Source organism: Centruroides sculpturatus, unplaced genomic scaffold (genome assembly GCF_000671375.1).
Source record: "Centruroides sculpturatus isolate CEXI.00-Female unplaced genomic scaffold, Cexi_2.0 scaffold43, whole genome shotgun sequence".
Classification (NCBI taxonomy): Eukaryota; Metazoa; Arthropoda; class Arachnida; order Scorpiones; family Buthidae; genus Centruroides; species Centruroides sculpturatus.
Genome location: NW_019384334.1, coordinates 552,153 through 578,609, shown reverse-complemented (window position 1 = coordinate 578,609; position 26,457 = coordinate 552,153). Strand labels below are relative to the sequence as shown.

General features: G+C 30.5%; 1 protein-coding gene across 1 annotated transcript in view; it reads right to left on the bottom strand.

The window, feature by feature from the left end:
• The window catches only part of LOC111631443 (piwi-like protein Ago3), a 65,195-nt gene that overhangs the window by 1,274 nt on the left and 37,464 nt on the right, over positions 1-26,457 (bottom strand). The window contains exons 15-20 of the mRNA XM_023375694.1: positions 21,860-22,048; positions 18,268-18,480; positions 17,933-18,127; positions 17,562-17,753; positions 13,898-13,962; positions 13,654-13,831 (exon numbers count right to left, since the gene is read on the bottom strand). Of these exons, the coding sequence (XP_023231462.1) occupies positions 13,654-13,831; positions 13,898-13,962; positions 17,562-17,753; positions 17,933-18,127; positions 18,268-18,480; positions 21,860-22,048 (1,032 nt within the window). The remainder of the gene's footprint in view (positions 1-13,653; positions 13,832-13,897; positions 13,963-17,561; positions 17,754-17,932; positions 18,128-18,267; positions 18,481-21,859; positions 22,049-26,457) is intronic.

The following is a 26,457-nucleotide window of genomic DNA, read 5'->3' as shown; positions in this document are numbered from 1 at the left end:
GCATTGAAATGCTTTCTCACATTGCTGGATTGGATGCTTTAGTGCCCATAATCTTCAGATTCTCCATGACTACCCAGGTTCCTAGACCTTGCACCATGGACTTATTCCTTGTGGCTATTTATTTGTAAAGATAACAGACTTGTATGCTACTACTGCTCAAAAATCTCAAGGAACTTTGTAACTATATCATTGCTGTTATGGCTGCAATCACAATGGATATGCTGCAGCTGCAATGAATCTGGGAGGAATTAAGAGTATTGCTAGATCTATATAATACCCAGAGAAGCATACATCAAGAGATTCTTAAAAGAAATAGGAAACTTTGACAATTTGCCTATCCATTGGTACACTTCATGGACTTGTATGTTTTTGAAATCACTAAATTCTTTTAGGGACACCCTTTACACACAAATACACACACTAAACAAGAAAACTGATTCCATACTGTATATGACTAATTAAAGAGAAAATTCAAATTGTTTTTTTAAAAGATTTGAATTTATATCTGATTTATTAAAAACCTTCAGAATACATTCAGAATACAAATATTCATACAAGCTTAAATTAGACTATGTTAATTTTATTCTCTGACATTATTAAAGCAAAGAACACAAACATATTCTATCCTATCTAAAGGAATTTTATTTTAAAATTTGAATATTTAAGTCTTTACATGAAAATACATAAAACTTGGCATCATAATTTTCAATAAACAAAAACTGTCTGATTATTTGATTTATTAATTCAAGTATGCTGAATATAGCCTGAACTAAACACAGAAAATGTTTCAGATTAGTCAATTTTAGTAACCATAATCAAGCAATTTTTGTTTATCAAGTATTTATACTTAATGAAAATTTTGGAATATACTTGATTTTGAACATATTAACAAAGTTTTAACAAATTTTTATAAATCACCTTATGTATGCTGAGCAATATTTATTTATATCATCACAAATGTTTTCAACCTAAATTCTATAGATCATCATCAGGTATAGTATTATATTCCTGGATACAGAAATATACCTGATGACAACATAAAATTTGCCAAGAAATATAATTAAGTGTTTCTCAGTAACATAAGATAGCAATTATGAAAATTTGCTATTTTTCACTGCTGAGTCTAACTTTGTCAAAGTTTTAAGAAATAAAAATGTTTTTGAAAACAGTTTTCTATTATAGGTAAAAATGAAGAAGTTTGTAATAATTGAATTTATACAATTTTGACATTGTCAAAAAGTAAATACAATGAAATCTGTCTGTAACAGACACTTGCAGGACAAAAATACTGTGACCAAAAGAGGTTTTTGTATTATCTTTAAATGTACACTAAATTATTTTTACTTATAAACATAAAATACACTTCTATGCAAAAAATAGCAATACATTATAGCAAGTGATGAATTATCATAAGAAATCAGTGTTATTTCTTAAAAATTCAGTTAAGTATGTATGTTTTTTACAGTTGACTGAAGCAATATGCTTTCCCACTAAACATAATTAAATCTTATGCTTACTTTGTACTGTCTGCATCCTTTCTATTAAAGAAAAACCAAGGCTGGGAAATTGGTGTCAGATGGAACTGGTAGTTTAAGGATTTGGTGTCTATGTTGGCAAAAAATTTTACCAATTAACTCCTTAACTGATTCTGTTTTGTGATTATTTTTAGTTTTCTCCAGTTGTTATAGAATACAACATGATTGCTGAATCTGTTTACACATCTCTATATTTGTGACGAATTAGGGAAAAAATAAAGGTAAAAGTAGGTACTTTATTAAATATAATATTTATTTAATAACAATTTTACAATAGCATTTCCTTGAATACAAATGAAATTAGTTGCTCCAAATTTAATGTGTAGAGTATTAGAAAAATACTGTTGCAAGGCAAAGAGGGTATCTTAGCATCTTGAAATTAATACTTTATGTAATTCAGAATATTTACCCCATTTGAAACATAACAATTATGGTATAACTCTTTTACTCTAAGATTTCTATCCTTTAAATGTTATGAAATGCAAACAATTTTCTTTATGTATATGCAACTGACTGTTTTATAATCAACCTTATACTAATTTAAATTCAAATTACACCACTTCTTAATATACAGTGTTGCTATAGTATGCTATTTTTGTAAAATGGATTGTTCTTAATTTGACTTAATTTGTCCAGTTTTCAATATTTAGTCAAACCTGTCTATAATAGAACACGAAGTGACCTAACAGCTCTTCCATAGTAGACAGGTTTCTGCTATATACAGGGTCTGTTATAGACAGGTTTGACTGTAATTTATAAAAATTATCTATAACAATTAGTGTATTAATTATACATAGGTTATACTGAAGAGATTATTGGGCTGCAATTTTCAAATTGAACACCTATATGTTCCCACTCTCATCTGTTGGCCGTTTGTGGACAGACATACAGATAGACAGACAGGCAGACAGATGGATGGACGAATAGACAGACAGATAGGGGACATGGGAACATGTAGGTCTAGCAATTTGAAAATTGTAACCCAATCATGGTTTGCTGTTTACCGAGAGGCTATTAGTCATCAGTTTAGCCATTCATTATTAGTCATGATTGAAAAATTATTCCACTAATACACAATTTAATTCAGAGACTAATATTAAAATATCATTAATGGCTAATGACTACATTAGTCATGACTAATTTAGTCAATTTCAATCATAATTGAAAATTTAGTCAACTAATGCCCAACACTATCACCAGAATCACTTTCTTAAATCATAGAATGTGACTAAAGGATAGTATCTTGGCTTGTGACACAATTGAGACGTTAGAATCTGTGTTGACATTATGGTTTGTAGTGATGGTTTCCTGTTTCATTCATGAGACTCTGTGCTGGCTCTATATCATTTGCTGCAAATTGTAAGCATTTTCAATGCTGAAAGAAAATCTGACTTTGAAGAAACAAATCTAAATAATTGAATGCAGTATATAAAAGAATTCTGTATATAAAAGGAACAGATTAATGCCATTTCTTAAAGAAAATATCAAAAAACTAATTATATTTTTTGGTCCAATGGAGCACCTGCACACTATGCTAGAGAAACAATTAATAAATATGGTAAACAAAAATGAAAATCCATCTAATATATATCAATTCAGCCTTAGTTCTTTTGGACATATCTTAGGAAATTTTCAGAATTATTATCTAGAGCTAGAGATTGAAATTGAATATATGTGAAGATCATTCACATATAGTTAAATTCAATCAATCAATATTATGCTTCTATCAAGCGAGATATAGCTGTCAAATGATACAGAAGCTCTTACTTGATAGAAAGTTTGACAGAATTTTGGTTCCACATATAAACTGAATATGATAAACTTATTCTCTTAGCTCTGAAATAGCCATCATCATTCCCAACAGTACATTTGTGAGATTAAATTTTTGGCATATGTTGGGGCTGATAATAAAGAGCTATTAGCTTAATATGAAACCTGACTATAAGACTGAAGATATGTGCAATTTTAAAACAAACACTACTTTTCTGATTATTCAGTAAAAGTGCTGCATTCTTCACATTAACTACTAAATTTAATAATAAAAATATTTGCAAAATACAAAACTTTTGTTATAAAAAATACTAGTACAGTAGAGCCTCGATTATCCGACCCCCGATTAACCGACACCTCGGTTAACCAACCATCCTCTTCGGCAAATTTCAAATGTCCGCTAGTGATGTGGCGCTACAATATTTGACTCTGTCTTGGCTACTTTAATATTATTTTTATGTGTTTTAGCTAGCAACACTCATTCGACCATGAAAGGGAGCCAGTATTTAAATGAGGCTTAATTTTCTAATTTTTAACCATACAATAGCGACGATTATTATTTTAAAAAATTTTTCTTAGGCTTAACATCGATGAAAATTCAACGCAAAGTAGGTCAATAGTGATATACTAATTACATGGGATATAATAATATACTACACTAATAATGGATTTTTTCATACTTTTTGGTTATCCGACTTTTCAATTATCCGACCAACCCCAGTCCCCAATTCGGTCGGATAATCGAGGCTCTACTGTACATTTTATGCATTTTAATTTTATAATAGTTATTTGTAATACATTAATGGAGAATGATTTAATTAGTCTTAGTTATATACCAAGGTTAAATTTTAGTACATTACAGATGATAATTTTTACAGGTAAGAAACAGGTATATACAGTAGAACCTCAATTATCCGGACCTCTATCATCCGGATTTTTGATTATCCGGATTGTTCAAAATAAACAAAAATTTTACGAATTTGCTGATTTGCACTTAGCGAATTATGATACTGTTTATGTACGTGATGAAAATATAACTTTTTTTGTTTCAACAACGTCTCACCTGGCACAGTGGTCGTAAACTCTTAAATATATTTAGCATCGTAATAAAAATATAACTTGACATATGTATTTATAAATAATTTATATTAAAAATTACATCATTTCTATGACCAAGGGTGGCATATGGGCAACGTGGGCCTATGCCTCGCGGTCCAAAGGGCCTCGCTCCTCAAAGGTTTATGCATTACTTAAAAGCCGTGAACGTGACGAAAAAATTTTACTCGTCATATAACGATAAATAGTTTGTCAAATTTTTATTCATAGAAAATGCAGTTTCAACTGCTTTTTATTTTATAAAATCCATCTTCTTGCACCACCAGAGGGCGTTTTAAACAATAGGTAGTCTGTTTGCACTGGTCAGTAGTACTCCAAATGTAATACGAACGTTTGTTTCTTGAAAATTTGATCACAATTTAAATACAGTATTTACTTTTAATATTACCGATATGTCATCGAAAAGAAAATGTGTTGTATTATCATTAAAAGAGAAATTAAAGTATTTGTTTTGATTATTTGAATTTTTCCTTATCCAGACTACCTTCATCCCCAATTAGTCCGGATAATCGAGGTTCTACTGTATGTGGATAATCTGTGCATCTGTGACTGCTTCAAAGACTATATAACAGTAGTCTCCAAACTATGGCTGACTGCACAAAGTATGTATACAAATATACAAAATATAGCCTGCCAATCTATAATTTATGTATGATTTGGCCCAACAAGCAAGAATATTAATGTTTCTTATCTGTTAGAATCATCAAAATCAGAAAAGATAGACTAAAGTGATGATATAGCTAAAACTAGCAAACTTCATTTTTAATCTGACAAGAAAAGTTGACATAAGAAAATATTTGTTATAAGATGTTACTATATATATATATATAAATGGACGTGTATGTCCCTATATATCACTTTTTCGCCAAAACTACACATCGCATGTGAATGGTGTTTGTATGTGGTAGTAGCCCCAAGTCTCCATTCGTGCACTACGGGGGTTGCGTCTCGATAGCTATAAGGGTGCAAGAGATATGGGGCTGAAAGTGGTTGAAAGTGGTTTTCTATTTCGAATGTTATGTTCGAATTAAATTCGAACATAAAATTCAAATATTGGTTCGATTATAGAACGATTGTAAACATTCCAGAAACATTGAAAATAGTTCGTTTGACTGGACGTGAACAGGAGACGTTCAGAAATAGAATTGGGACCAGGTCTCTAATTAGTCTGGAAACGGGGGACCTAATTCTTGCATTCTGTGAAAACAGGTAAGATTGGCTATAATGTAATTATCTTAATCTTTACTATCGTTACTTTTTGCCCACAAATAAAAACCCAGCGAAGCGGGTCCTTGCAGCTAGATTCTAGATTACTTAGAAAAACAGTCTTTTATATAAAAAAAACAAAAACTATATTACATACAAATGTACGAACAAATAAAAACCCAGCAAAGTGGGTCCTTGCAGCTAGTCAAAATATAAAATTTAATAAACTGTTGAAAAAAAATCTTGTAGGCATAAGGTAAAAAAATTTATAACAAGCTTACTACTATAATATAAATTTCCATCTACAAGTATGTATTTTCTAATATCATAATATATGACTTATTATACTGGCTTTACAGATAATGCTACAGAGTTTCACAGATCAAAAATTTTTGTTTTATTTAATATACAGGTATATTAAGTAAAGGACACTGTGGAATTTTAATTAAGCTTACTACTGGTTTCCATTCATGAAATTTACATGTTAGTGAAACTTTTTCACTAATATGTAAATTTCTTGAATGTAAACTGTGCATTCACCCAATACCAATAATGTAAAAATTTCTCCCAATATTAAAACTAATCTCTCTAGCATGAATTTTAAAACAGACTTCTTTATAACACAATTTATCACAGGCCTCAGTAGATTTAAAAGTAACTTATTTAAATTTCAGCTGGATAAAAATGATCAGTTGTGATTGTAGAGAGAGAATTCAGGATGTAAGACATTTGCTTTTAATTTCAATAATTTCAGAAAAGAACAAGTCTTTTTAAATTTAATCAGAAAAAAAATAGTATATGTGACCCTTCCATAATAAATCTTAACCAGTGATTATGATGCTCTCAGAAGATTCTGCACTTTTGTAATAGTATTTAAGTCAACTAACTAAAAGGTTACAGTTACAAAATATAGTACTGTGACAACTTTTTCATATAATTTTTACATTTATACTTTTTACTTCATATATTTTCTATAGGCTGTTCATATAATGCACATTATGTGGAGCAGAAACTTTTGTATTATAATAATAAAAAAATACCATGTAGAAAACAATATTTGACCAATTTACAAAAGCATCAATTCAAAAACATAAATATAAAGCTACATGATGTACAGAAGGATGTTTGTAATAACTAGTAAAAACTATCAGAAAGACAAAACTCCAAGAGAAATCACATTTCTCTTATCAGATTTTTAATTACTAAATAAAAATTTCTTTTTTTAATAAGAATTTTGATATATCAAGAGGAAATAAATATGTAAATAATAATATTCAATAAGTGCAAGAACTCTGGAACTAATGTAATCATGAATGGGAATACCATTCTAACAAAACAATTGAAAAATGAAAATTAACTGTCTGCTTTATGAGCTGGAAAAAAGTAAAATGTGAGTGAAAAAAATTATTAAACCATTGTTATGTAAATTCATCCATTTACCATTTTTTATGAATTAAATATTTACTGTTTTACCCAATAAACCAAATAAAAGTTATGCTTATGTTGGCTAAATATTTCAACACACACACACACACACATTTTCTATATTATTAAAAAAATCCAAATTATTACCCTAATCACTACTGTTGTTTAATATGTTATTTATCAGTTTAAGTAAACTCTAATGTTTCTATAATAAGAATTTTGTATATTCAGATAGATCTCATTTAACTACAGGTAGGCCTCCTACAACGCGGTACCTTTATGCGTTTTCACCCCAACGCAGTTAGAAAAATGCGGAAATTTTCTCACAACGCGGTACTTTTACAACTCGGTTTACAGTATTTAGAAACAAATTATCTTTCACATAACAGAAAAATCACAACGGATCATGTCATACAAACCGCAATGCGGCATACAGAACTAAATGTCCTTGAAAACAGCTATTCATAAAAGCTGTTTGTCGCTGTTGGTGTGTTATTTATTCCCTTGAAAGTTTCAGGGGAAGACCGTTTCTAGACAGATGTGCATCAGTTACCGTAAACACTCAAATATATCACTAAATTTTCCATCATTTATACTGTTTCAATAAGTGGGGACAGCAAAAATGATCCAAAATACAGTATAAACTTCTATTGAGTGTATAATTTTAACAACATAGTGAAGAAAAGTTATTTTTTGCAATTTTTACTGTCCACAAAACTGATTGAAAAAATTTTAGCCATAACAATGCCGAATGAAAAGAAAGGACCGTCGTTAAAAAGGAAATTTATAACTCTTCAAAAATAGAAATTTTGGATCGAATTAAAAATCAAGAGCGGATAGCTGATATTAGTAGGCATTTTAATTTAAATGAGTCGACTATTCGGTCAATTAAGCAATCAGGAGAAAAGATTAGAAATTTGATCACATCCAGATCATCTATTCTTGAAAAAAATGTTGCTAGTCCGAGAGCACCTATATTGTAAAAAATGGAACAAGTGCTAATATTATGGGTAGAAGATATGAACAAGAGATGGTTGCCTTTAAATAAAACTGCACTTAAACACAAAGCCTTAAAAATATTTGATTATTTAAAACAAATGGGACAGTCATCAGCTGCGGTGGCGTAGTGTGTTGTCAGCTGCCCAGGGCGGAGGAAAACTTCGCTGCCCCCTTATTTAGGTATCTCAATTTAAAAGAGTAAAATTCAGTTTCGTCACAGAATAAGTAATGAACAATTCCGTGCTCATTTCAATCAGTCCGAATCGTAGGTGCGACAAAAATATGAGATGAAATGGTTCAAATTTTTACAAGATATTATTATTATTTATTGTGAAATTTTGCCGCCCCCTAAAAGTGCCACCCCCACTACGCTACGCCACTGGTCAGCTGATGAAACCAGTGTTAAATTCGTGGCTACCAATGGCTGGTTTGAAAAATTCAAAAAAACTCCATTCAAATGCCAAGTTCTTTTCTTTTTAGAACCGAATCCCACTTTTTGTATTGAGTTGGTGTCTCCTATAACACGATTTCCCACAACACAGTATTTTTAAGGAACGTATCTACCGAGTTGTAGGAGGCCTACCTGTATATGCTATAAACCCATTTCATATAAACAAAGAATTTATCATAAGATCACAGTAGGGCTCTATTTTTATAAGCTAATTTTCTATAAACATAGTTACTAGAAATACAGTACTTACTTAACTATGGCATTTCATCTAGTCATGAAAGCAAAGAAATATTAGGTTGTAAAGGTGAAACTTATACATTTTGAATTTTTTCTAGAAACGACTGCAAAAAATATTCTAGAATGTTCAGTATAGGTATTTAAGTAACCATATTTCACTGGAAATGGATACATCAGTAATGTCTGACAATATGAAACTTTTAAAAGAATACATTCATGTACTATTGTTCTATCACCTTAAAAGTGAACACAATGCAATGAAGACTCACACAATCTCGTCTGCAAGGCATATGGTGAGGATATGGTCAACAGGCAGACCTACTATATTGGTTTGAGATTCAAGGATGGAGATTCAAGGATGGAGATTTTGTACTTCAAGATGAACCCCATCCAGGTAGCAATTCCACCAATGATGATGACATTCTCCTGCAACTGATAGACAAATAATTTTCCATTGATAACCAGAGAATTAGCACAACTTGAGTGTTCCCATACATTCCAAAAATTGACAAAGTCCAATACTATCAAAACAATGTGTAATAACATACAACAAAGATGATCTTAAATAAGCTAGCCAATTTGGGCAGGAAGGTTCTGCCTCATCCACTTTATAACCCAGACTTGGCATCAACTGACTACCATCTGTTTCACACCCTGCAGAACCATATTGCTGATATATAGTTCAATGGCAATACATGACACTTGAGACTTTCTTCAAAGAAAAACTAAGTCATTCTACGCTCCTGGGATTGAAAGTATGCAGCAAAGGTGGCAAGATATAATTGATATTGATGGTGATTAGAGGCTGTCCATAAATTACATGTTAAATAGAAGGGAGAGAGGGTTTATGACAAGTTGGACAAAGTTAAACAAGGGGAGGTTGAGCTTCTATGGGCATCCATTTTATTTCATTAAATTTTATACAGTTTATGCATTTTATTATATTTATTTCAAAATTTTTGTACATTTATTTTTTAAGGAAAGATTTTTTTTCAAAATACCTCTCTTCAGCTGGTAGCGAGTGTCTGGTTAAATTTTCATTTTTAAACATTATTAGCAAATCAACAATACAGTGAAAACTGCTTAGGCAACCACCTGCATTTGACGGGCACCTGTCAAAATGGGCAAAAATTTCTGGCACCGAATAGTTTATCCATAGAGTCTTCGTATAAGTTACCTGTATTAAACAATCACCTGTGTAATGCAACCACAGGCATCGATTTTTGGTCGAAAACAACATACAACAACTGTAATAATTGACCACTTCCGCAAACATATCTGGTCTAAATTATTGTTCAACAACGTTTTCCCCCTCCTAATATAATGAATTAGTCTAAACTCTCGTTTGAACCCACCCCAGGCACTTCTCCCACCCTTGAAATTAGATGCAGGTGTTAATGAATTAGTTTGGCAACAAAGGAAATTCATTTCAGTTTGTTCGAAATTGTCTGAAAACCGAAAGAAACGCAAAGTGCTGTTGTTAGAAGATCGTGTTAAAGTTATCACAACAGCAATTAGCAGCAAGTTTAACTGTGGGAAAACAAAATTTATTTTACCGCAGACCTACAGTATTTTCCTTAGGGATATAAAATAATTGTACACAATAAATTATTTTATTTATATTTTTGAAGCTCATATACAGTACATGTGCGATAAATAGTTTGTATCAACCTACCTATTTCCACGATATTTTTAGAAAAATAATATCCAAGTAATTTTCGCAGGCAAAATATTCAAAAAACAATAAACGCATTAATGCAAAAATCAGTTTTACTTCCTTTTTCGATTCCGCGATTGTAATGAAATCGTATAATGAGAAAAAATAATAAAATCGTTTTATTATTAATTAATAATTTTTCTTATTGTACTTAATTAATTAAGAAAATATTAAATATTAAAAAATACAGTATTTTTAAAGTTAAAATAAGATTAAACTAACGAAAACCAAAAGCAAAGTGATGGAGAGATAGGACGCGCTTGTATATTGATGACGTAATACACGTAACTGAGGAGCGAACGAAAAGAACCGAGTCGAATTAATTAAGTCGGAAAAAAGAAAGTGTGCATTATAATCGAGAAAATGCGAGTATTGTATTAATCTTTAAAATATTGGTGTTAAATCTGTCTTATAATATCATGACGACTCCTGTAAATCGGGTTATCCGATAAAAATAAAATACAATACCAATATAGCCCTATCGTTGAAAAAATTCGCTTATTTTTGCTCACCTCGAGTTTTGCTTAGTAGAAATGGCTAAAAAAGTGCACAAAATAGTACGGAAATACAGTATTACAGCACCACCTGTATTGGACAACCACCTGTCTAAAAGACCACTTTTTGAAGGAACCGTGGGTGGTCGCCATAGACAGGTTTTACTGTATATTGTAATGTTGATCTACTAATATTTAAAAAGTTGGTATACCACTTAATGGAAAAATCTCCATAGATTGACTGTAATCCTAAGAAATTTAGGGTATTTAATTTTTGGATGGTATGAAATTTGTAGATTTTCAATTACTTCTTTATTTCAGGTACTACATGCAAGTATTATCATACTACTGTACTGCATATACATAAGTAGTAAGCAACAAAACATACACACATGAACTAGCCTGTTGAGCAGTTGTGTCTAAGTATTGTAGGAAGATTATTTCAGCATTCTGACACCACTAGCAATGAATTGAAAATTACTTGAGATTATCTTGAGGAAAAGTCAATTTGAAAAACAATATGGCAAAGTCTGAAAGATGGTGGAGACAGGTAGATGATAATCATACTGAGAGTGTGTTGGAGGAACAGACTAGATGCTCTAGCCAAACCTCCAACAGTCTCTTAGGTTTAGTGATTAGCAATAATATAAAATAAGCAAACAATGGAAGGCAGCTGGCCAAGAACAACTTGAGTTGGATCAATTCAGATAAATGGATCAGTCTATCTGGAACTTTACTCTTTATCTTTGGGTCTTTGATCCCAGTGACCAATGACCTTTCTTGATCTGCTCCTTGGAACAAATCCTCCTCCTTGAAGGGAACCCAGTCAAATGTAAACCAAATTTTATTAAAAGATTTTAAAAAGAATGTGCAAGGATTAATTTTTTTAAACAATTTAAGCATGATCAAGGAAGAGGATCATATGAAAGGAGTAACATCTACAAAATGCCCAGCTGTATTTTCTATGCTTCTGAAGATATTACCTCAATCGCATAATAAACACATCATGAAAAACACAGTCATAACTTACTAGAAAGGTTGCAATCTCATAAGAGAAATTTGGACATAATTCCATTGCTTCATATAATAAGTTTGCACTTCACGCCGACGTATACTATTAATAGAATTAATAGAACACTTACGTGCAGTGACATTACAGGAATCCAGATACAGAAATTTTTTGACTTTTAGTGAAAAGTTTTTCCCACTAGCACTTTAATTATGTAGGAGCTACTGCTAGAAAATTAAGTTCACATATCCAAGAACATCAAGAAGACATCAAAAACAACAGACCAGTTACAGAGTTAGCAAAGAAAGTACTTGACCACAACTACCAGCCTCTATGGAACGAGATAAAATTACTAAAATGCTGCAATGAACAAAAAGAGCTATTTATTTCGGAGACACTCTACATTTCTACTACTATACCATGCAACTCCCCAACTCTCGAGCTCCCACAAATTTGGATAACAGTCTTCAAACAATACCATGCAACTCCCCAACTCTCAAGCTCCCACAAATTTGGATAACAGTCTTCAAACAACTCAACCCAAGATAAAAATACTCCTTCGTTGCTCATAGGCTTAATTTGCCTTGGTGCACATACATGCATGAACTATGCTTTTTTACAGACATTTCTCACTTTAATATTTATTTATCATCATTTATACGCGCTATGACGTAAGAACGTTTAAATAATATTCAAAAACCATAATCAGCTGAACCGTCGGAAATATCATTCGAAATGTTCGATATTGTAATTTAAAAAAACCGTCGGAATATTGTTTGGAAAGCTTAAACTATCAAATTCTATATACCGCCTGATGATGGTAGTTTTACACTACTGAAAGTGCTAGCGGGAAAAACTTTTCACTAAAAGTTGAAAAATTTCCGTATCTGGATTCCTGTAACGCCACTGCACATAAGTGTTCTATTAATTCCATTGCTTCTATTTATGGTATCTATAATTCATAAAGTGTTAAAACTTTTAAGTGAAATTGAGTTTTGTTGGATGTCCAAAGAGGGAAGGGGTTTCAGAAACTTGGACAAACTGTGACAATGGGAAAGGAGTGCAAATTTCAAGAAAAATACAGATATAATTTATGAACAGCACCTTACAAGACAACTGTAATCACTATTAAATTAACAATCAAATAAAGATTTTATCAAAATGTCTAAATTTTACCTTTACAACCCAAAATAAAGTAAGTAGTCATAAAGCAAGAGTTTACTGTACTTTCATGCCTAGATGATAAGTTAGTTTATGGATTTAATTATTGTTTATAAATTATATTTTCAAATACAGTAGAACCTCGATTATCCGGACTAATTGGGGATAAAGGTAGTCCGGATAAGGAAAAATCCGGATAATGGAAACAAATACTTTAATTTGTCTTTTAATGATAATACAACACGTTTTCTTTTCGNTATGCTATAATCCTCAATATATGATTTATAATGGCACAATCATTAACAGTTATCATCATCAATACTAACTACTACTTTAAACATTGTTTTAATCATTATTTACTGGCAGTACAATAATTTAAATTGGGCATTAATTGCTTCAATTATATACTAGAATTAGACTTTCATGCCTAGATGATAAGTTAGTTTATGGATTTAATTATTGTTTATAAATTATATTTTCAAATATAATGAAAAAGCTAATAACATCATAACCAAGTTCACAAAAATACTTACTTGACAAGGTGCTGGAACACGTACAGTACCAGGCCAATTGTAATAAAGATGGGTCATTTTATAAGTTAATCGCTGCATCAAATAAGGTGACAAGTCATTGGTATCGTGAACAATTATATAATGAGTAGGACTGACAGTTCCTTGTCGCACATGTTGTGAAACCAGGAAAAAGTCATACCTATAAAAATTTAACTTATTAAAAATTATAATTTTTGTTTTAACTTCTTACTATATAAATACTTACCAGTTCTTTTTTGTTACTATATTATCGACAACAGCACCTGGATTAGGATTACTCAAATCACCTCTCTATAAATATTTTTAAAAATTGAAATTACTTGCTTTTTTTCTAAATAACATCTCACTTTTAGTAAAATATAACTTTAATTAAATAGAACTCATCATAGACTGCAATTTCTTACTAACTAAACACACTCAAGAAAACCTTGAAATATGCAGCCATATTTAAAGGTTTTTGAGTGTGTTTAGTTTAATTAAATATTTGAATAAATGTTTTAAACATTGCAAAAAATGAAACCAATTGTAACACAACAGAATCCACTCATTGTAATCATGGATATTGTTATTAATTCAATATCTCAAAAAATATAAACTAAAACACACTTATAAAACTACTTACTGTAATCAGAAATTCAGTTACAACTATCATTATCTTCAGGAAACTATCTGTACATTTCTATATTCAACTCAATGATGAGAAAATGACTTTTCTAAATGAACCATTGAGACTAGTGATTTCAGTGCTATTTCACCGTTGAGCTCAGCAGTCTCAACAACATGAAAGACAATTGAGTATTCAACAACTTAGCATGGTGGAATCCATGAAACAAATAAATTTTGCTTATAAAAACTATTGATTCACTCTTGCTGTGGATGCTGTAATACCAGACAGATTAATGAACAATCTGTCTGGATAAAACATGTCATTGCACAATTATGTTGGATAATTTGATCAATATTGAAATATTAAACTTTTTTTCAGGAACAAACTACCTCCATGAACTTATCCAAAATTGAGTACGACCGAAAGACCCAGTATAGAAGAAAATGATACAGATAAGGGTTCATTTGAATAAAAGGATTTATTCAAATAATGGTTAAGTGAGTTACTTTAAATTATTTAGCTAAACAGTCACAATCGTTGCCTTCTCCTTAATGAAGTCAGCCATCATGAAAAGTGCCCTTTCAACGGAAATGTTTCTTTTTTCTACAAAATGTGACATCAAATCGTTCAACAGAGGGACTCAACAGAAAACGCACAGGTGATATAAAGATATAAGTGTTGAATTTAGAAATGTATGGTATGTATTTTTAAGTTTGTTTTTATGCTATAATCCTCAATATATGATTTATAATGGCACAATCATTAACAGTTATCATCATCAATACTAACTACTACTTTAAACATTGTTTTAATCATTATTTACTGGCAGTACAATAATTTAAATTGGGCATTAATTGCTTCAATTATATACTAGAATTAGTATTAATTAATAAATCTTCAAATTATTAAAACAATTAAAAAACAATTTATGTCTTTTTAATATCATAGTCAATAAAAGTCTGCCTAATTGTAGTCTCAGTTTACTGCCACAAATAAATATTATTAGTCAGTTATTTTTATCAGTGCTGTTGTTGTTATTAAATCAGTCCCAAAATGATTACAATAATGGATTCTGCTATATATTAAAAATTTTTAAATGTTATTTTAATAAATGTTTCAGTAACCTTACATCCAATCCAGCAGGGTAACAACAAATTAGTTCAAATAGAACAAAAGGCATGGCTTTCTAGCATTGTCATGCTAGAAAGCCATGCCTTTTGTTCTTGCTATTTCTACATTTTTACATATGCATTTTCTTGGAAGAAAAACAACCAGAATTAACACACACAGAATGTGTGTGTTAATTCTGGTTGTTTTTCTTTCAAGGCTGTCTTCAGATTACAAAGTTGGGAACTGTTTTTATATGAATTAATTGACTGATTTTGAGGTAGCAGTTCATAAAAAATAATTCTCTGCCAGTCTCACTAAATACTCAGCATAGTCATTTTTGGATGTGGCTTTTAAGTGCATTTCAAAGGAATCAGTTGACTTTTACATTTTTTTTGCCACATATTATTGTAAACAATCCATTTTCATTTCCAGTAGTCACTTAAAAAAGGAATTCATCTGGTTATGTTTCAACATGACCTTTTCTTTGACCTGGCAGATCACAGAATTATCAAAATATAAAAGCATTCAAAGCAAAACTCAAACTTTATGAAAGTCAGTTAAAATCAAAAACTACAATTCATTTTCCAAAATTACATAAATTTAATAGTGACAAAAACATTTTTCTAAATACAGTAGAACCTCGATTATCCGGACTAATTGGGGATGAAGGTAGTCCGACTAAGGAAAAATCCGGATAATCAAAACAAATACTTTAATTTGTCTTTTAATGATAATACAACACGTTTTATTTTCGATGACATATCGATAATATTAAAAGTAAATACTGTATTTAAATTGTGATCAAATTTTCAAGAAACAAACGTTTGTATTGAATTTGGACTACTACTGACCAACATTAACAGACTACCTATTGTTTAAAAGGCCCTCTGGTGGCGCAAGAAGATGCATTTTTATGAATAAAAATTTGTCAAACGATTTATCGTTTTATGACGAGTAAAATTTTTTCTTCTCGTTCGCGGCTTTTAAGTAATGCATAAACCTTCGAAACGCGAGGCCCTTTGGATTGCGAGGCATAGGCAGTAGCCCACGTTGCCCATGCTTTACACCGCCCTTGGTCATAGAAATGATGTAATTTGAAAACAAAATTATTTATGAATACATATGTCAAGTTATATTTTTATTATGACGCAAAATATATTTAAGAGTTTACGGCCACTGTGCTGGGTGAGATGTTGTCGAAACAAAAAAAGTTATAATTTCATCACGTACATAAACAGTATCATAATTCGCCAAGTGCAAATCAGCAAATTTGTAAAATTTTTGTTTATTAACAATCCAAATAATCAAAAATCCGGATAAGAGAGGTCCAGATAATCGAGGTTCTACTGTATGTGCAAAGAAATTACTAATTTACTAAGAGAATTTCAAAAAAGATTTTCATTTGCATCACTGCACAAGTTCATCGCAGAATTTATGAATAGTTACCCTGTACACAATATAATAGACCAGTGTAAAAAAATACATGAATAAAGAAATTCTACAAGAACTCACAAATATTGATACTTTCACTTTTATTACAACTGTTTTTTAAGTGAACATTTTAGGACAGCAAATATAAAAATTAACCTGTGAAAAAGTAAATATATTAAATTAAACAAGATTTGTTACAAAATAAGAATTATGCAGCTTAGTATTTGTGCAGGAAAAAATATTAGTATAAACAAATTACTAATAGTTGATTTATCTTAAAATGTTACCATTAAATCTGTTTTTAACCACTACCAAAAAACTGCTGTAAAATCAAAGATAAACTTTATATTGAATTCACAAAATTTAAAGCTGTTTGCAAAAAATTGCTTTATTTTATTTAATTGTTTTATTTATATTTATGTTTTATTTCTGTATTATCACATTTTTTATTTATTTCACTGGCTCTGTTATTTCTTTGTTATATAAGGGTTGGCAAATATTGTCCTAATGACATTGCTAGTAATATTCTAAATAAATAAAATATGAAATATTTCTATATTTCATATGATATAATATAAAATGATGCCACTCATTGCAAGAAATAAATTTTGGAGTAGAGAAAATTATAAAATTCTCTTACTGTTCATTTAAAAATACTTTTTCAATATTCAATAATATACTTTTTTTCTGACAAAAACCCAGCATTTATAATATAAGACATTTATAACAAAAGATTTCTTACCAAACAGTGAAATATTCTGGTATTAATTCTTTTCTGAACTACAACTACTGTTAATTGAGGATTATAATCTTGCTGAAAATGTTTGAAGCTAGTTGTAAACTGTTCTACTTCATATTTTGCTACATGATTTAATTGTCCATCACTGACACCATCTCGAAAAATAAATATCCTATTTGGTAAAAAGTGATTTACCTATAATTAAACAAACAAAAAGTATAAAAATAAGTATAAACTTCATAAAAAATAATTGCAAATTAATAAACAGAAAATTGAGATGGAAATTTAAACATTATAAAATATTTTAATATGACTCAAAAATGCAGTAAACCAAACACGATGTTAAAAACTACACATGCTTCAGTTGTGCTTACTTGATAGTATTTTCGTAAAGCCGATAACAAACAAATTCTTAAATAATCTCCTAATTCTTGTCCTTTTTGCTGAAATTTTGCCATGCTGAACCATCTGGTAACTGTTTGATTTAAACTAGCTACAAACCCTAAAACAGATCTTCTTCCTACAGCTTGATCATGGTAACTATCAAAGCCACAGACCATTACACTTTTCTAAAATGAAAAAGCAAAGATTTGAAAAAGAATACATTGTGTTGAAATAATTCAATGAATTTTGAATTATTTCAAAATTCATTGAATTATTTCAACAAATAAAATTAATATAAAATAATCTTATCATATGTAATACTTACAAATGGAATTTGAAGACTCCATAATTCTCCACCAAGTTTGCAATTCATCTGTAATGCTATTTTCTGTGTAACACTTCGAAGTTTCTTGTGATCAGAAATAGTTCTTGAATTAATTACCTGGGATGGTACAGGCATTTCAACACAGCACAATTTCTTAATTGCACTATACCTATCATCTCTTGATGTAGGAAAGATTATAACTACAATTTGTACCTATAATATTGATTCTGTTAGTTTAATAATTGACTAATAAAAATTCTAAATTACATTACAAAATGCAGCAAAATATCAAACAAACATTTATTCATATGATTGTACCAAAACCGTTTTGTTGTAACAAGAAAACAATGTGAAATAAAAATTCTAAATTACAAATTTGTAGGTTTAACTATTCAAAAATTTGGTAAATTATTATTTTAATTGAAAAATAATCGAAATAATTCTTGCCAGAGCTGCAATTGTACCATTTTTGAGCTGTGGTATGTATAAACCCTAACATTTAAAAATATTCCTCCTAAAAATTTGATACAGAAATTTATATTCAAACAAGGTTTTAAAATATTAATTTTGTAAAGGATATTTTCAAAAAATACTTTATANTACAAAAATAACTTATTACATAAATAAAAATTACTGAGTGATTAGTAGTTTAGTATGTACAAAACAGCAGTATATTTATTCCATTTGACTGATTACAACTACATCCCCATTGCAGATAGGTCTGACCTACAATATATATACATGTCATTCGTTATTTTTATTTGTATTTAAATTTATGTTCTATTTTATTTATATTCGAATATCTCAGCCTGATGATGGTCAACAGATTTGGCTGAAAACATTTGCTTTTTCATTAAATTTTCTCAGCAAATTAAGGTGTTATGTTTTTTTGATTTACTTATGCTGAGTGAGTGTACCTCAATCATATTCGTAACACTCAATTTTTTAAATTGTAGTTGTGTTCTACTTTTAGAATATGCATCCAATTCTATTTAAATTCTTCTAACCTGAAAATGTCCATTTAAAACAAAAGAAAAAAAATTGTTTTGTTTAAAATATATTCATTTTTGCTGGTTATTAGTGTATAAGTGTACTTATTACTACATTATACTAGTATTGTGGTAGTAACTAAGATATTATTAATTACTAGCAAAGAATGCCCAGCATTGCCTGGAAACTCAGGGAGGGAGTTGAGTTGTCTTTGTTATAGAGTGGTATATGTTTTCCGCAGGGTGGCAGAGAGTAACTATGCAAAATTTGGTGCAAATCAGAGAGTTTGTCAATTTGTGGGAAAGAAATCAGGGAAAGGAGTGAAGGTTTGAGTTTGAAAGTAGTTTATAATTTTTAGAGGATTGTAGAGACTGCAAAATTTGTCCTGATTACTCAAAAGGTTTGAGAGTTTTGGAGTAGGAAAGAAATCAGAGAGAAGGAGAGAGAGTTCAGAGTTTTATGGTAGTCCATGTCTCCCATAGGATACCAGAGAGTAACTGTGTGGAATTTGGTTGAGATTGGTCAAAGGAGTTTGGGAGTTTGTAGGGAAGATTAAATCAACAGGAAGTAGAAAGGATCTTTTAAGGTAACTTATATACATAAGAAAGTAATATGCTTTCCAATGGTCCCTTGACACAGATGGATTTCATGACAATTGTGACTTTTTTTAAGGCATTTTATTGTTCATAAGACTTGTTCTGATAAGATTTAAGATGTGAAAGACACTGTTAGGACCTTAACAGCACTGTAGAGCTTACCCACAGGAGCAAAAAGTTCAAAATAATCATATCTTTATATGTGACCCTTTGAGAGATACAGCATCCAAAAAACCAGCCTACTTCCAGGCTCTATAGGGGGTCATGCTGTGTGCTCTACTCTAAGCCTATTGTGCATTTAACAGACAATCCAGTATGATGGTCAGATATTCTAACAATATTTATCAGTAAAGAATAAAGAAAAGTTCAACATGCAACCCTTAGCAAGATATTTGCCTCCAAATATGGAACCCCAATAGCATCAGTTCCAGTCACAACCTTACTTGTGGATGTTGCATTTCCAAGCAAGTTATGTTTTAGGAATGGCAATCAATGCCTTTAACATAGCCTCAGAGCTGGCATAGTAACCTGGGCTGAATAGTTAAATGTGATAGTCATAGTGGAGCATGCAGCGTGACTCCTGATTATACCCCAGAAGTAGGTTGATTTCAGCAGGCTATATCTCATGTAATATATGAGTATTATAAGGAATGAACAACCATGACAACATAAGCAAAGCATATAGGCCTACACAACTACCCAAACTGCATGAATCAAAACCAAAATCTCAAATATAAGAAAACAAGTTTAAAAAAGCCCACTCACCCACCAGGTGTTGAAGGAGATTGACCTTAAACAGAGCAGACACACAATAATGTAAGACAAATGCAGTGGTAAAAACATCATTCTCGTGCATTTTTCTTTTTTTAATATAAAAACATTATGTAGCTTATGCTACATACTGATGGACAAAACAGTATGTAGGCTATGCTACGTACTGTTTTTGTCCATCCAAAAGTGAAAAAATTCTAAAAACTTGATTCAGTAGATTCCGTGATTACCTCTAGCAAACAAGCAAACACTCTTGCTTTATATACAGTAGAGCGTTGATTATCTGAAAGTCTATTAACCGTAATGTCAATTATCTGAAAGAATTCCAGTCGGCAAATTTAAATTTTCACTAGTGCTGTGGCGCTGCAGTCTTTGGCTATATCTTGGGCTGCTCAAATATTTTACGTTTTTGATACTAAATTAACTTCTGAAGTATAATTTTTTTATTGTCTTTATATTTTTCAATATATTTATTTTGTTTGTATAAAATAAAAAAAATAATTTTTAACGATACAATAGTCTTCATTAGGCTTAACATCGACGAAAATTCAACGCAAAGCGACACGCAACAGAGAAAAATTTCAACATCGGATACGTTAAACTATTTTTTTGTACATAACTGGTTATCTGAAATATCAGTTATCCGAACAACCCCAGTCCCCAATTGATTCGGATAATCGACACTCTACTGTATTACTATAGATATAGATTGACAATTATTGACATTTAAATTTAGAACTTTCAAATTTGTAAATAATATTTGTTCTCTTTTAGTTTTAAAATACTATTTTTGTATCTTCTAAGTTAGTTTTCCTTACAGCACTGGATTTAGCAACATATGATTTCTTCCTATTCCTGCAATTGAAGAAAACTCTAAAAGGCAAGTACTTCACATCTAATGAGGAGACATGCAAATTCACAATAACAAGTCTGACATCAATCAAAAAATAGATTGCTAAAAGAGTATGATTATGTGAATATGACAACAACAGTTATGTATCAGTGATAAAAACTTTGAGCATAACAAATTCTCCAAAGCTGTAACTGTAGAAGACAACAATACAAAAAAATCTAATTTTATTCTATAAATTAAAGGATCAGGCTTTATACATTGACATATTAATATATAATCCACCCTATATACAATACATAAATATATTGCATAATATGTAATTGATATTTAATTCAAGTATAAATAAATAAAAAATTGTTTAATTTTATTATACTAATATTACCTGGGGATTAACACAATCTTTAACTGCTTTTAGGTATGTTTCTGTTCTGTCATCACGTATTTCAACTTTCTGTGGGTCATTTATTCTAATGCCAATACCATTAGATATTTTCCTCAACATCTGAATAAAATCATGAGCTCTACTGGAATCACGTTTACAGAACACAATTAGCCATCTTTCCAGATCAACCTAAAAAAATATATATGAAATATTAATGAGAAGAAAAAAAAAATACAAAAAATTTAATAAGAGTAGATTGTTTTAAATTCAATCCAACATAATTATCAATATAGATATGTATATTTCATTCTTCATATTACAAACAACACTCAATATCATTTGTATTTAATATAATAGTTAATAAATTTTTCAGTTTCATGAATATAATTTTTGTTGTTTAAATATATTACATATGTAATATTTTATGCTTCTAATTCACCTAAAAACTTTGACTCCTTGATGAGTACTGAACAATGCTGAGCCAAACATTCAGATTAAAAATTAAGAAAGTCACTCACTGATTGACTATATATACAGGAATCAGAATTGCCAATTTTCAGAAATCAATTTCTCTGTCCCCCAAATATCTGAACTAATTCCAAATAATTTATTCAAAAGCAAATTGTTTTCTTAGGTAGTGTGCAAAGTTTTAAGATTTTCTGTACAGCAGTTGCTGAAATATAAGCAATTGAAAAGTACACAGATAACCAAAAAAGCTGTATTTTCTTCTTTTTCTTTATCCAGCACTGCAGACACCCAAAGAGAAAAAAATAATGGGTCTAGAAAGCTCAAATTTTAAACTTAAGCCTTTCTCGTTATCAGTGAGGTGCCTGCAAAACTTCCAGGTCAACATGTCAAAGTTCACAGGGGTTTCACCATACAGCTAATTCAGTTTTATGGCTTAATTTTATGCCTATAAAGATAAAGCATAAATAAAATGAATTTCATTCAAAATGTTACTCAGAATAACAGAAGCTAAAATATTTGCCAATTAAAACTTTTTATAAGAATTTAACTATGCAGTGTATCAAAAACATCGGTTGGCACTGACTGAAATGAATATTGAAAGAGTAGGTCAGCAACAACTGAAGTAAATACAGTAGAGCGTCGTTTATCCGAATCAATTGGGGACTGGGGTTGTTCGAATAACTTATTTTTCGGATAACTGATTATGTACGAAAAAATATCCCATGTTGAAATTTTTCCCCGTTGAGTGTCGCTTCGCGTTGAATTTTCATCGATGTTAAGCCTAATGTAAACTTTGTAAAATAATAATCGAGGCTATTGTATCGTTACAAATTATTTCTTTATTTTTTACAAACAAAATAAATATATTGAAAAATATAAAAACAAAAAAATTTATACTTTAGAAGTTAATCTAGTATCAAAAAACGTTCAATTCAGCACGACACACAGTCCTCTGAAAAACACCACACAAAAGTGCCAGTGCTACCAGCTAAAACACACATCAACAAAAAAATATTGGAGTAACCCAAGATATAGCCAAAGATTGCAGCACCACAGCACTAGCAAAAATTTAAATTTGCTGACTGGAATTCTTTCAGATAACCGACGATTCAGATAAACGACGCTCTACTGTATTCAAAGTAAGAGATTTAAAATTCTATAGACTTATTTATTGCATATTACTAATTGTTGTTTCATTTGATTTAATATATTTTATAAAATTATTCCTTATTTTTGCCTATAAAGTTTATGTAGTCTATTTATTGAACAATGTTTACTGTCCCTAATTTTAATTTTTAAATTAATAAACTGATTAAAAGTTATGAATTATACTATTATTGAATTATAAATTGTCACCAATCAATATTTTCTGATTACTACTATATTATCAGGTCAGTCCATAAGTTCGTGTGCATTTTTATCTACAAAAAAAGCAACAAAAAATTTTAATTAAATCTTATTTCAATCTATAATGTATTCACCATTATTTTGTACAATTTCTTGCCATCTTGATGGTAGCTTTTTAATCCCATCTTTGTAAAATGATTTCGGTTTTGAATCAAAATATTCAGAAATAGCCTTTTTTACATTGTTCTCATCCTCAAAAGTTTTTCCTTTTAAAAAATTCTGCAAACTCCGAAAAAGATGATAATCACTGGGAGCAATATCTGGCAAATATGGTGGATGAGGTAAAATTTCCCAGTTGAAGCTTTTGAGTTGAGCAGTTGACGTTGTTGTCAGTTAGCTATTGACAGTTCATGTGGTATCCATTTTCCTAGCTTTGAAACTTTTCCGATTTGTTGTAGATGTCTATGAACAGTTCCATGGGATGAATTTAAACGTTCCGCAATTTCATCAACTGTTAAAGATGGTTCTGCTTCAACTAGTGCAGAGAGAGCATCATCATCAAAGTCAACGGGTCTTCCAGTACGAGCCTTATCCTCCACACTAAAATCATTATTTCTAAATCTTTCAAACCACTTCTGCGCAGTCCTTACACTTGTTACAGTTTGATTATAAGCAGTATTTAATTTTTTGGCTGCATTTGTAGCATTCTCACCACTTAAAAATAAAAAGTATAAAACATGTCTCTTATATTCATCTGTTACTTCCATTTTAACGAAAATAAACAACTGAAATGTTCCCAATTCTGAACAGTATTATATGAATGAGATCCAATTTAACACTTCAGTGTAAAAAGTATCACATTAGACTGGCATTTTTAACAGCAAAACAAGATTTTTCTCAAGGTCATAAAATACACACAAACTTATGGACTGACCTGATACATTACAATATTCCTATTTTTAAACTATATATATATATATAGTTTACAAAATAACACAATTTACAAATCAATTAATAATTACTACTGTATTGTTTGCAAAATTCAAATTATTAATAAATCATACAAATAATTATGTCTACAGTATAATTTGCTGCTCAACCTGAACATAAATTAAAACTTTTTAAATTCAAAGAACACTTCAAGCATGTGTCACCATCATAGGATAGAGTGAAATCCTGGGGGCAATTAAGTAGTTAAATTATAATTAAAATGTGAAATTAATTAAGTGGAAAAACCCCAGTTTTTCTAACACCTGGCATTTCTGTTGCCCTCTGATCCAATAAATAAAAGACGATCAAATATCCTTACATCATCAACAATCTTTAACGATGTTTTGAGTAAGTTTATAAGATAAGTCACAACACCTCGTTGATGACATCTAAGAACTTCGAATTAGTTTGCCTTATAGGGTGAAAAGAGTCGTAACACCTGGCAAGAAAGTATCAACAATCCGACCAGGTTGTGAAATTCTTAAGGCCTGCTCCAGCCAATGCAATGATATATCTCAACCTTAGACCACATTAAATCAAAATTATCTGATTCTACTCCTATGCTTAGGAGGACAAAAAAGAGCACGCACTCAAAGTTCAGCATGGACTCAACCATATAAGCAGGTGGCCCAAAACTCCCATCTTGCCATATTCAGGTAGACCACCCTGGAAGTAGCTCTACTCACTATACTCTTGGCCAAGTTATCTCCAATGAAGTCTACCTATTGATACACCTCGACAAAAGTAGAAGACATCGTCAACCTCTCAGAGGTATTATGTTTGAATGTTTGTAAACTCTCTCTCAGTCGACTCAGTAAGTTAGTGATTGTATACAGCCCATGAAATATATCCAAAAGATATTGGATCATCATATATATGCTTGTACTTGCATATAACTGTAATTGTATAAAATAAAATTAGTCATTGCCAAAAAAGGAAGCATATTGTATCATATGCTTCCTTTTTTTTGTCTGTTAAATTTATTGTTTATTGAACCTGGTGTCGATTCAGTTATTACTCGGAAAACAAACTCTTATCGAGTTACCCACCACACTCCTCACTTGAACAACGAAGTACAGTAAGACCCCACTTAACATGCGAGATACATTCCTAGACGACTAAGCACTAAATGAAACAGCATTAAATGAGGACATTTTAACACAGAGTAAATAGGGGAAGGGGAACACATGACCAAAAATAAACAGATTTTACTTTAAGTTATTTTTATATTAATTTGCATAATAATATAAGTTAAATAACACAAACATATGCACACAGAAATGTAAAGTTAATTTTTTTGTGATGAAGGTTGTGGCTCTTCTGAAATTCTTGTTTTTTGCGATAAAATCATGTAGTTTCATTTGTCACTTTTTTCTTTCCTTAAAGCAAATGCTGGTAGTAGAAGATCGCATCCAAAATGCCACATTTTGCTTTTGCACTCCTTTCAAAATCTGGATCATTCACTACAATTTGATCAACAATTTCGGTTATCGTTATCAAACTTTTACTAAGGAAATCTGTTAAGAAATTTTTTGGGTTCTTCATTTCAGAATCACTATTTTCCAGTTCTACATGAATTCCTTGTTCTGCCAGTTCTTGAAGGCGGTCATTGGTAAGGCTCTCACCAGAAATCTGCAGTAACTCCTCAATATTCTGCTTGTCTACATCTCCTAGTACTGCTGTATCAGTTAGGTTGACAATTTGTTCAACGATAAGCTGTTTTCATTGAGAATCATGGATACCTCTGGTTATTTCTTCTTCCACACTCCACATGCATTTATCAGTTAATTCTT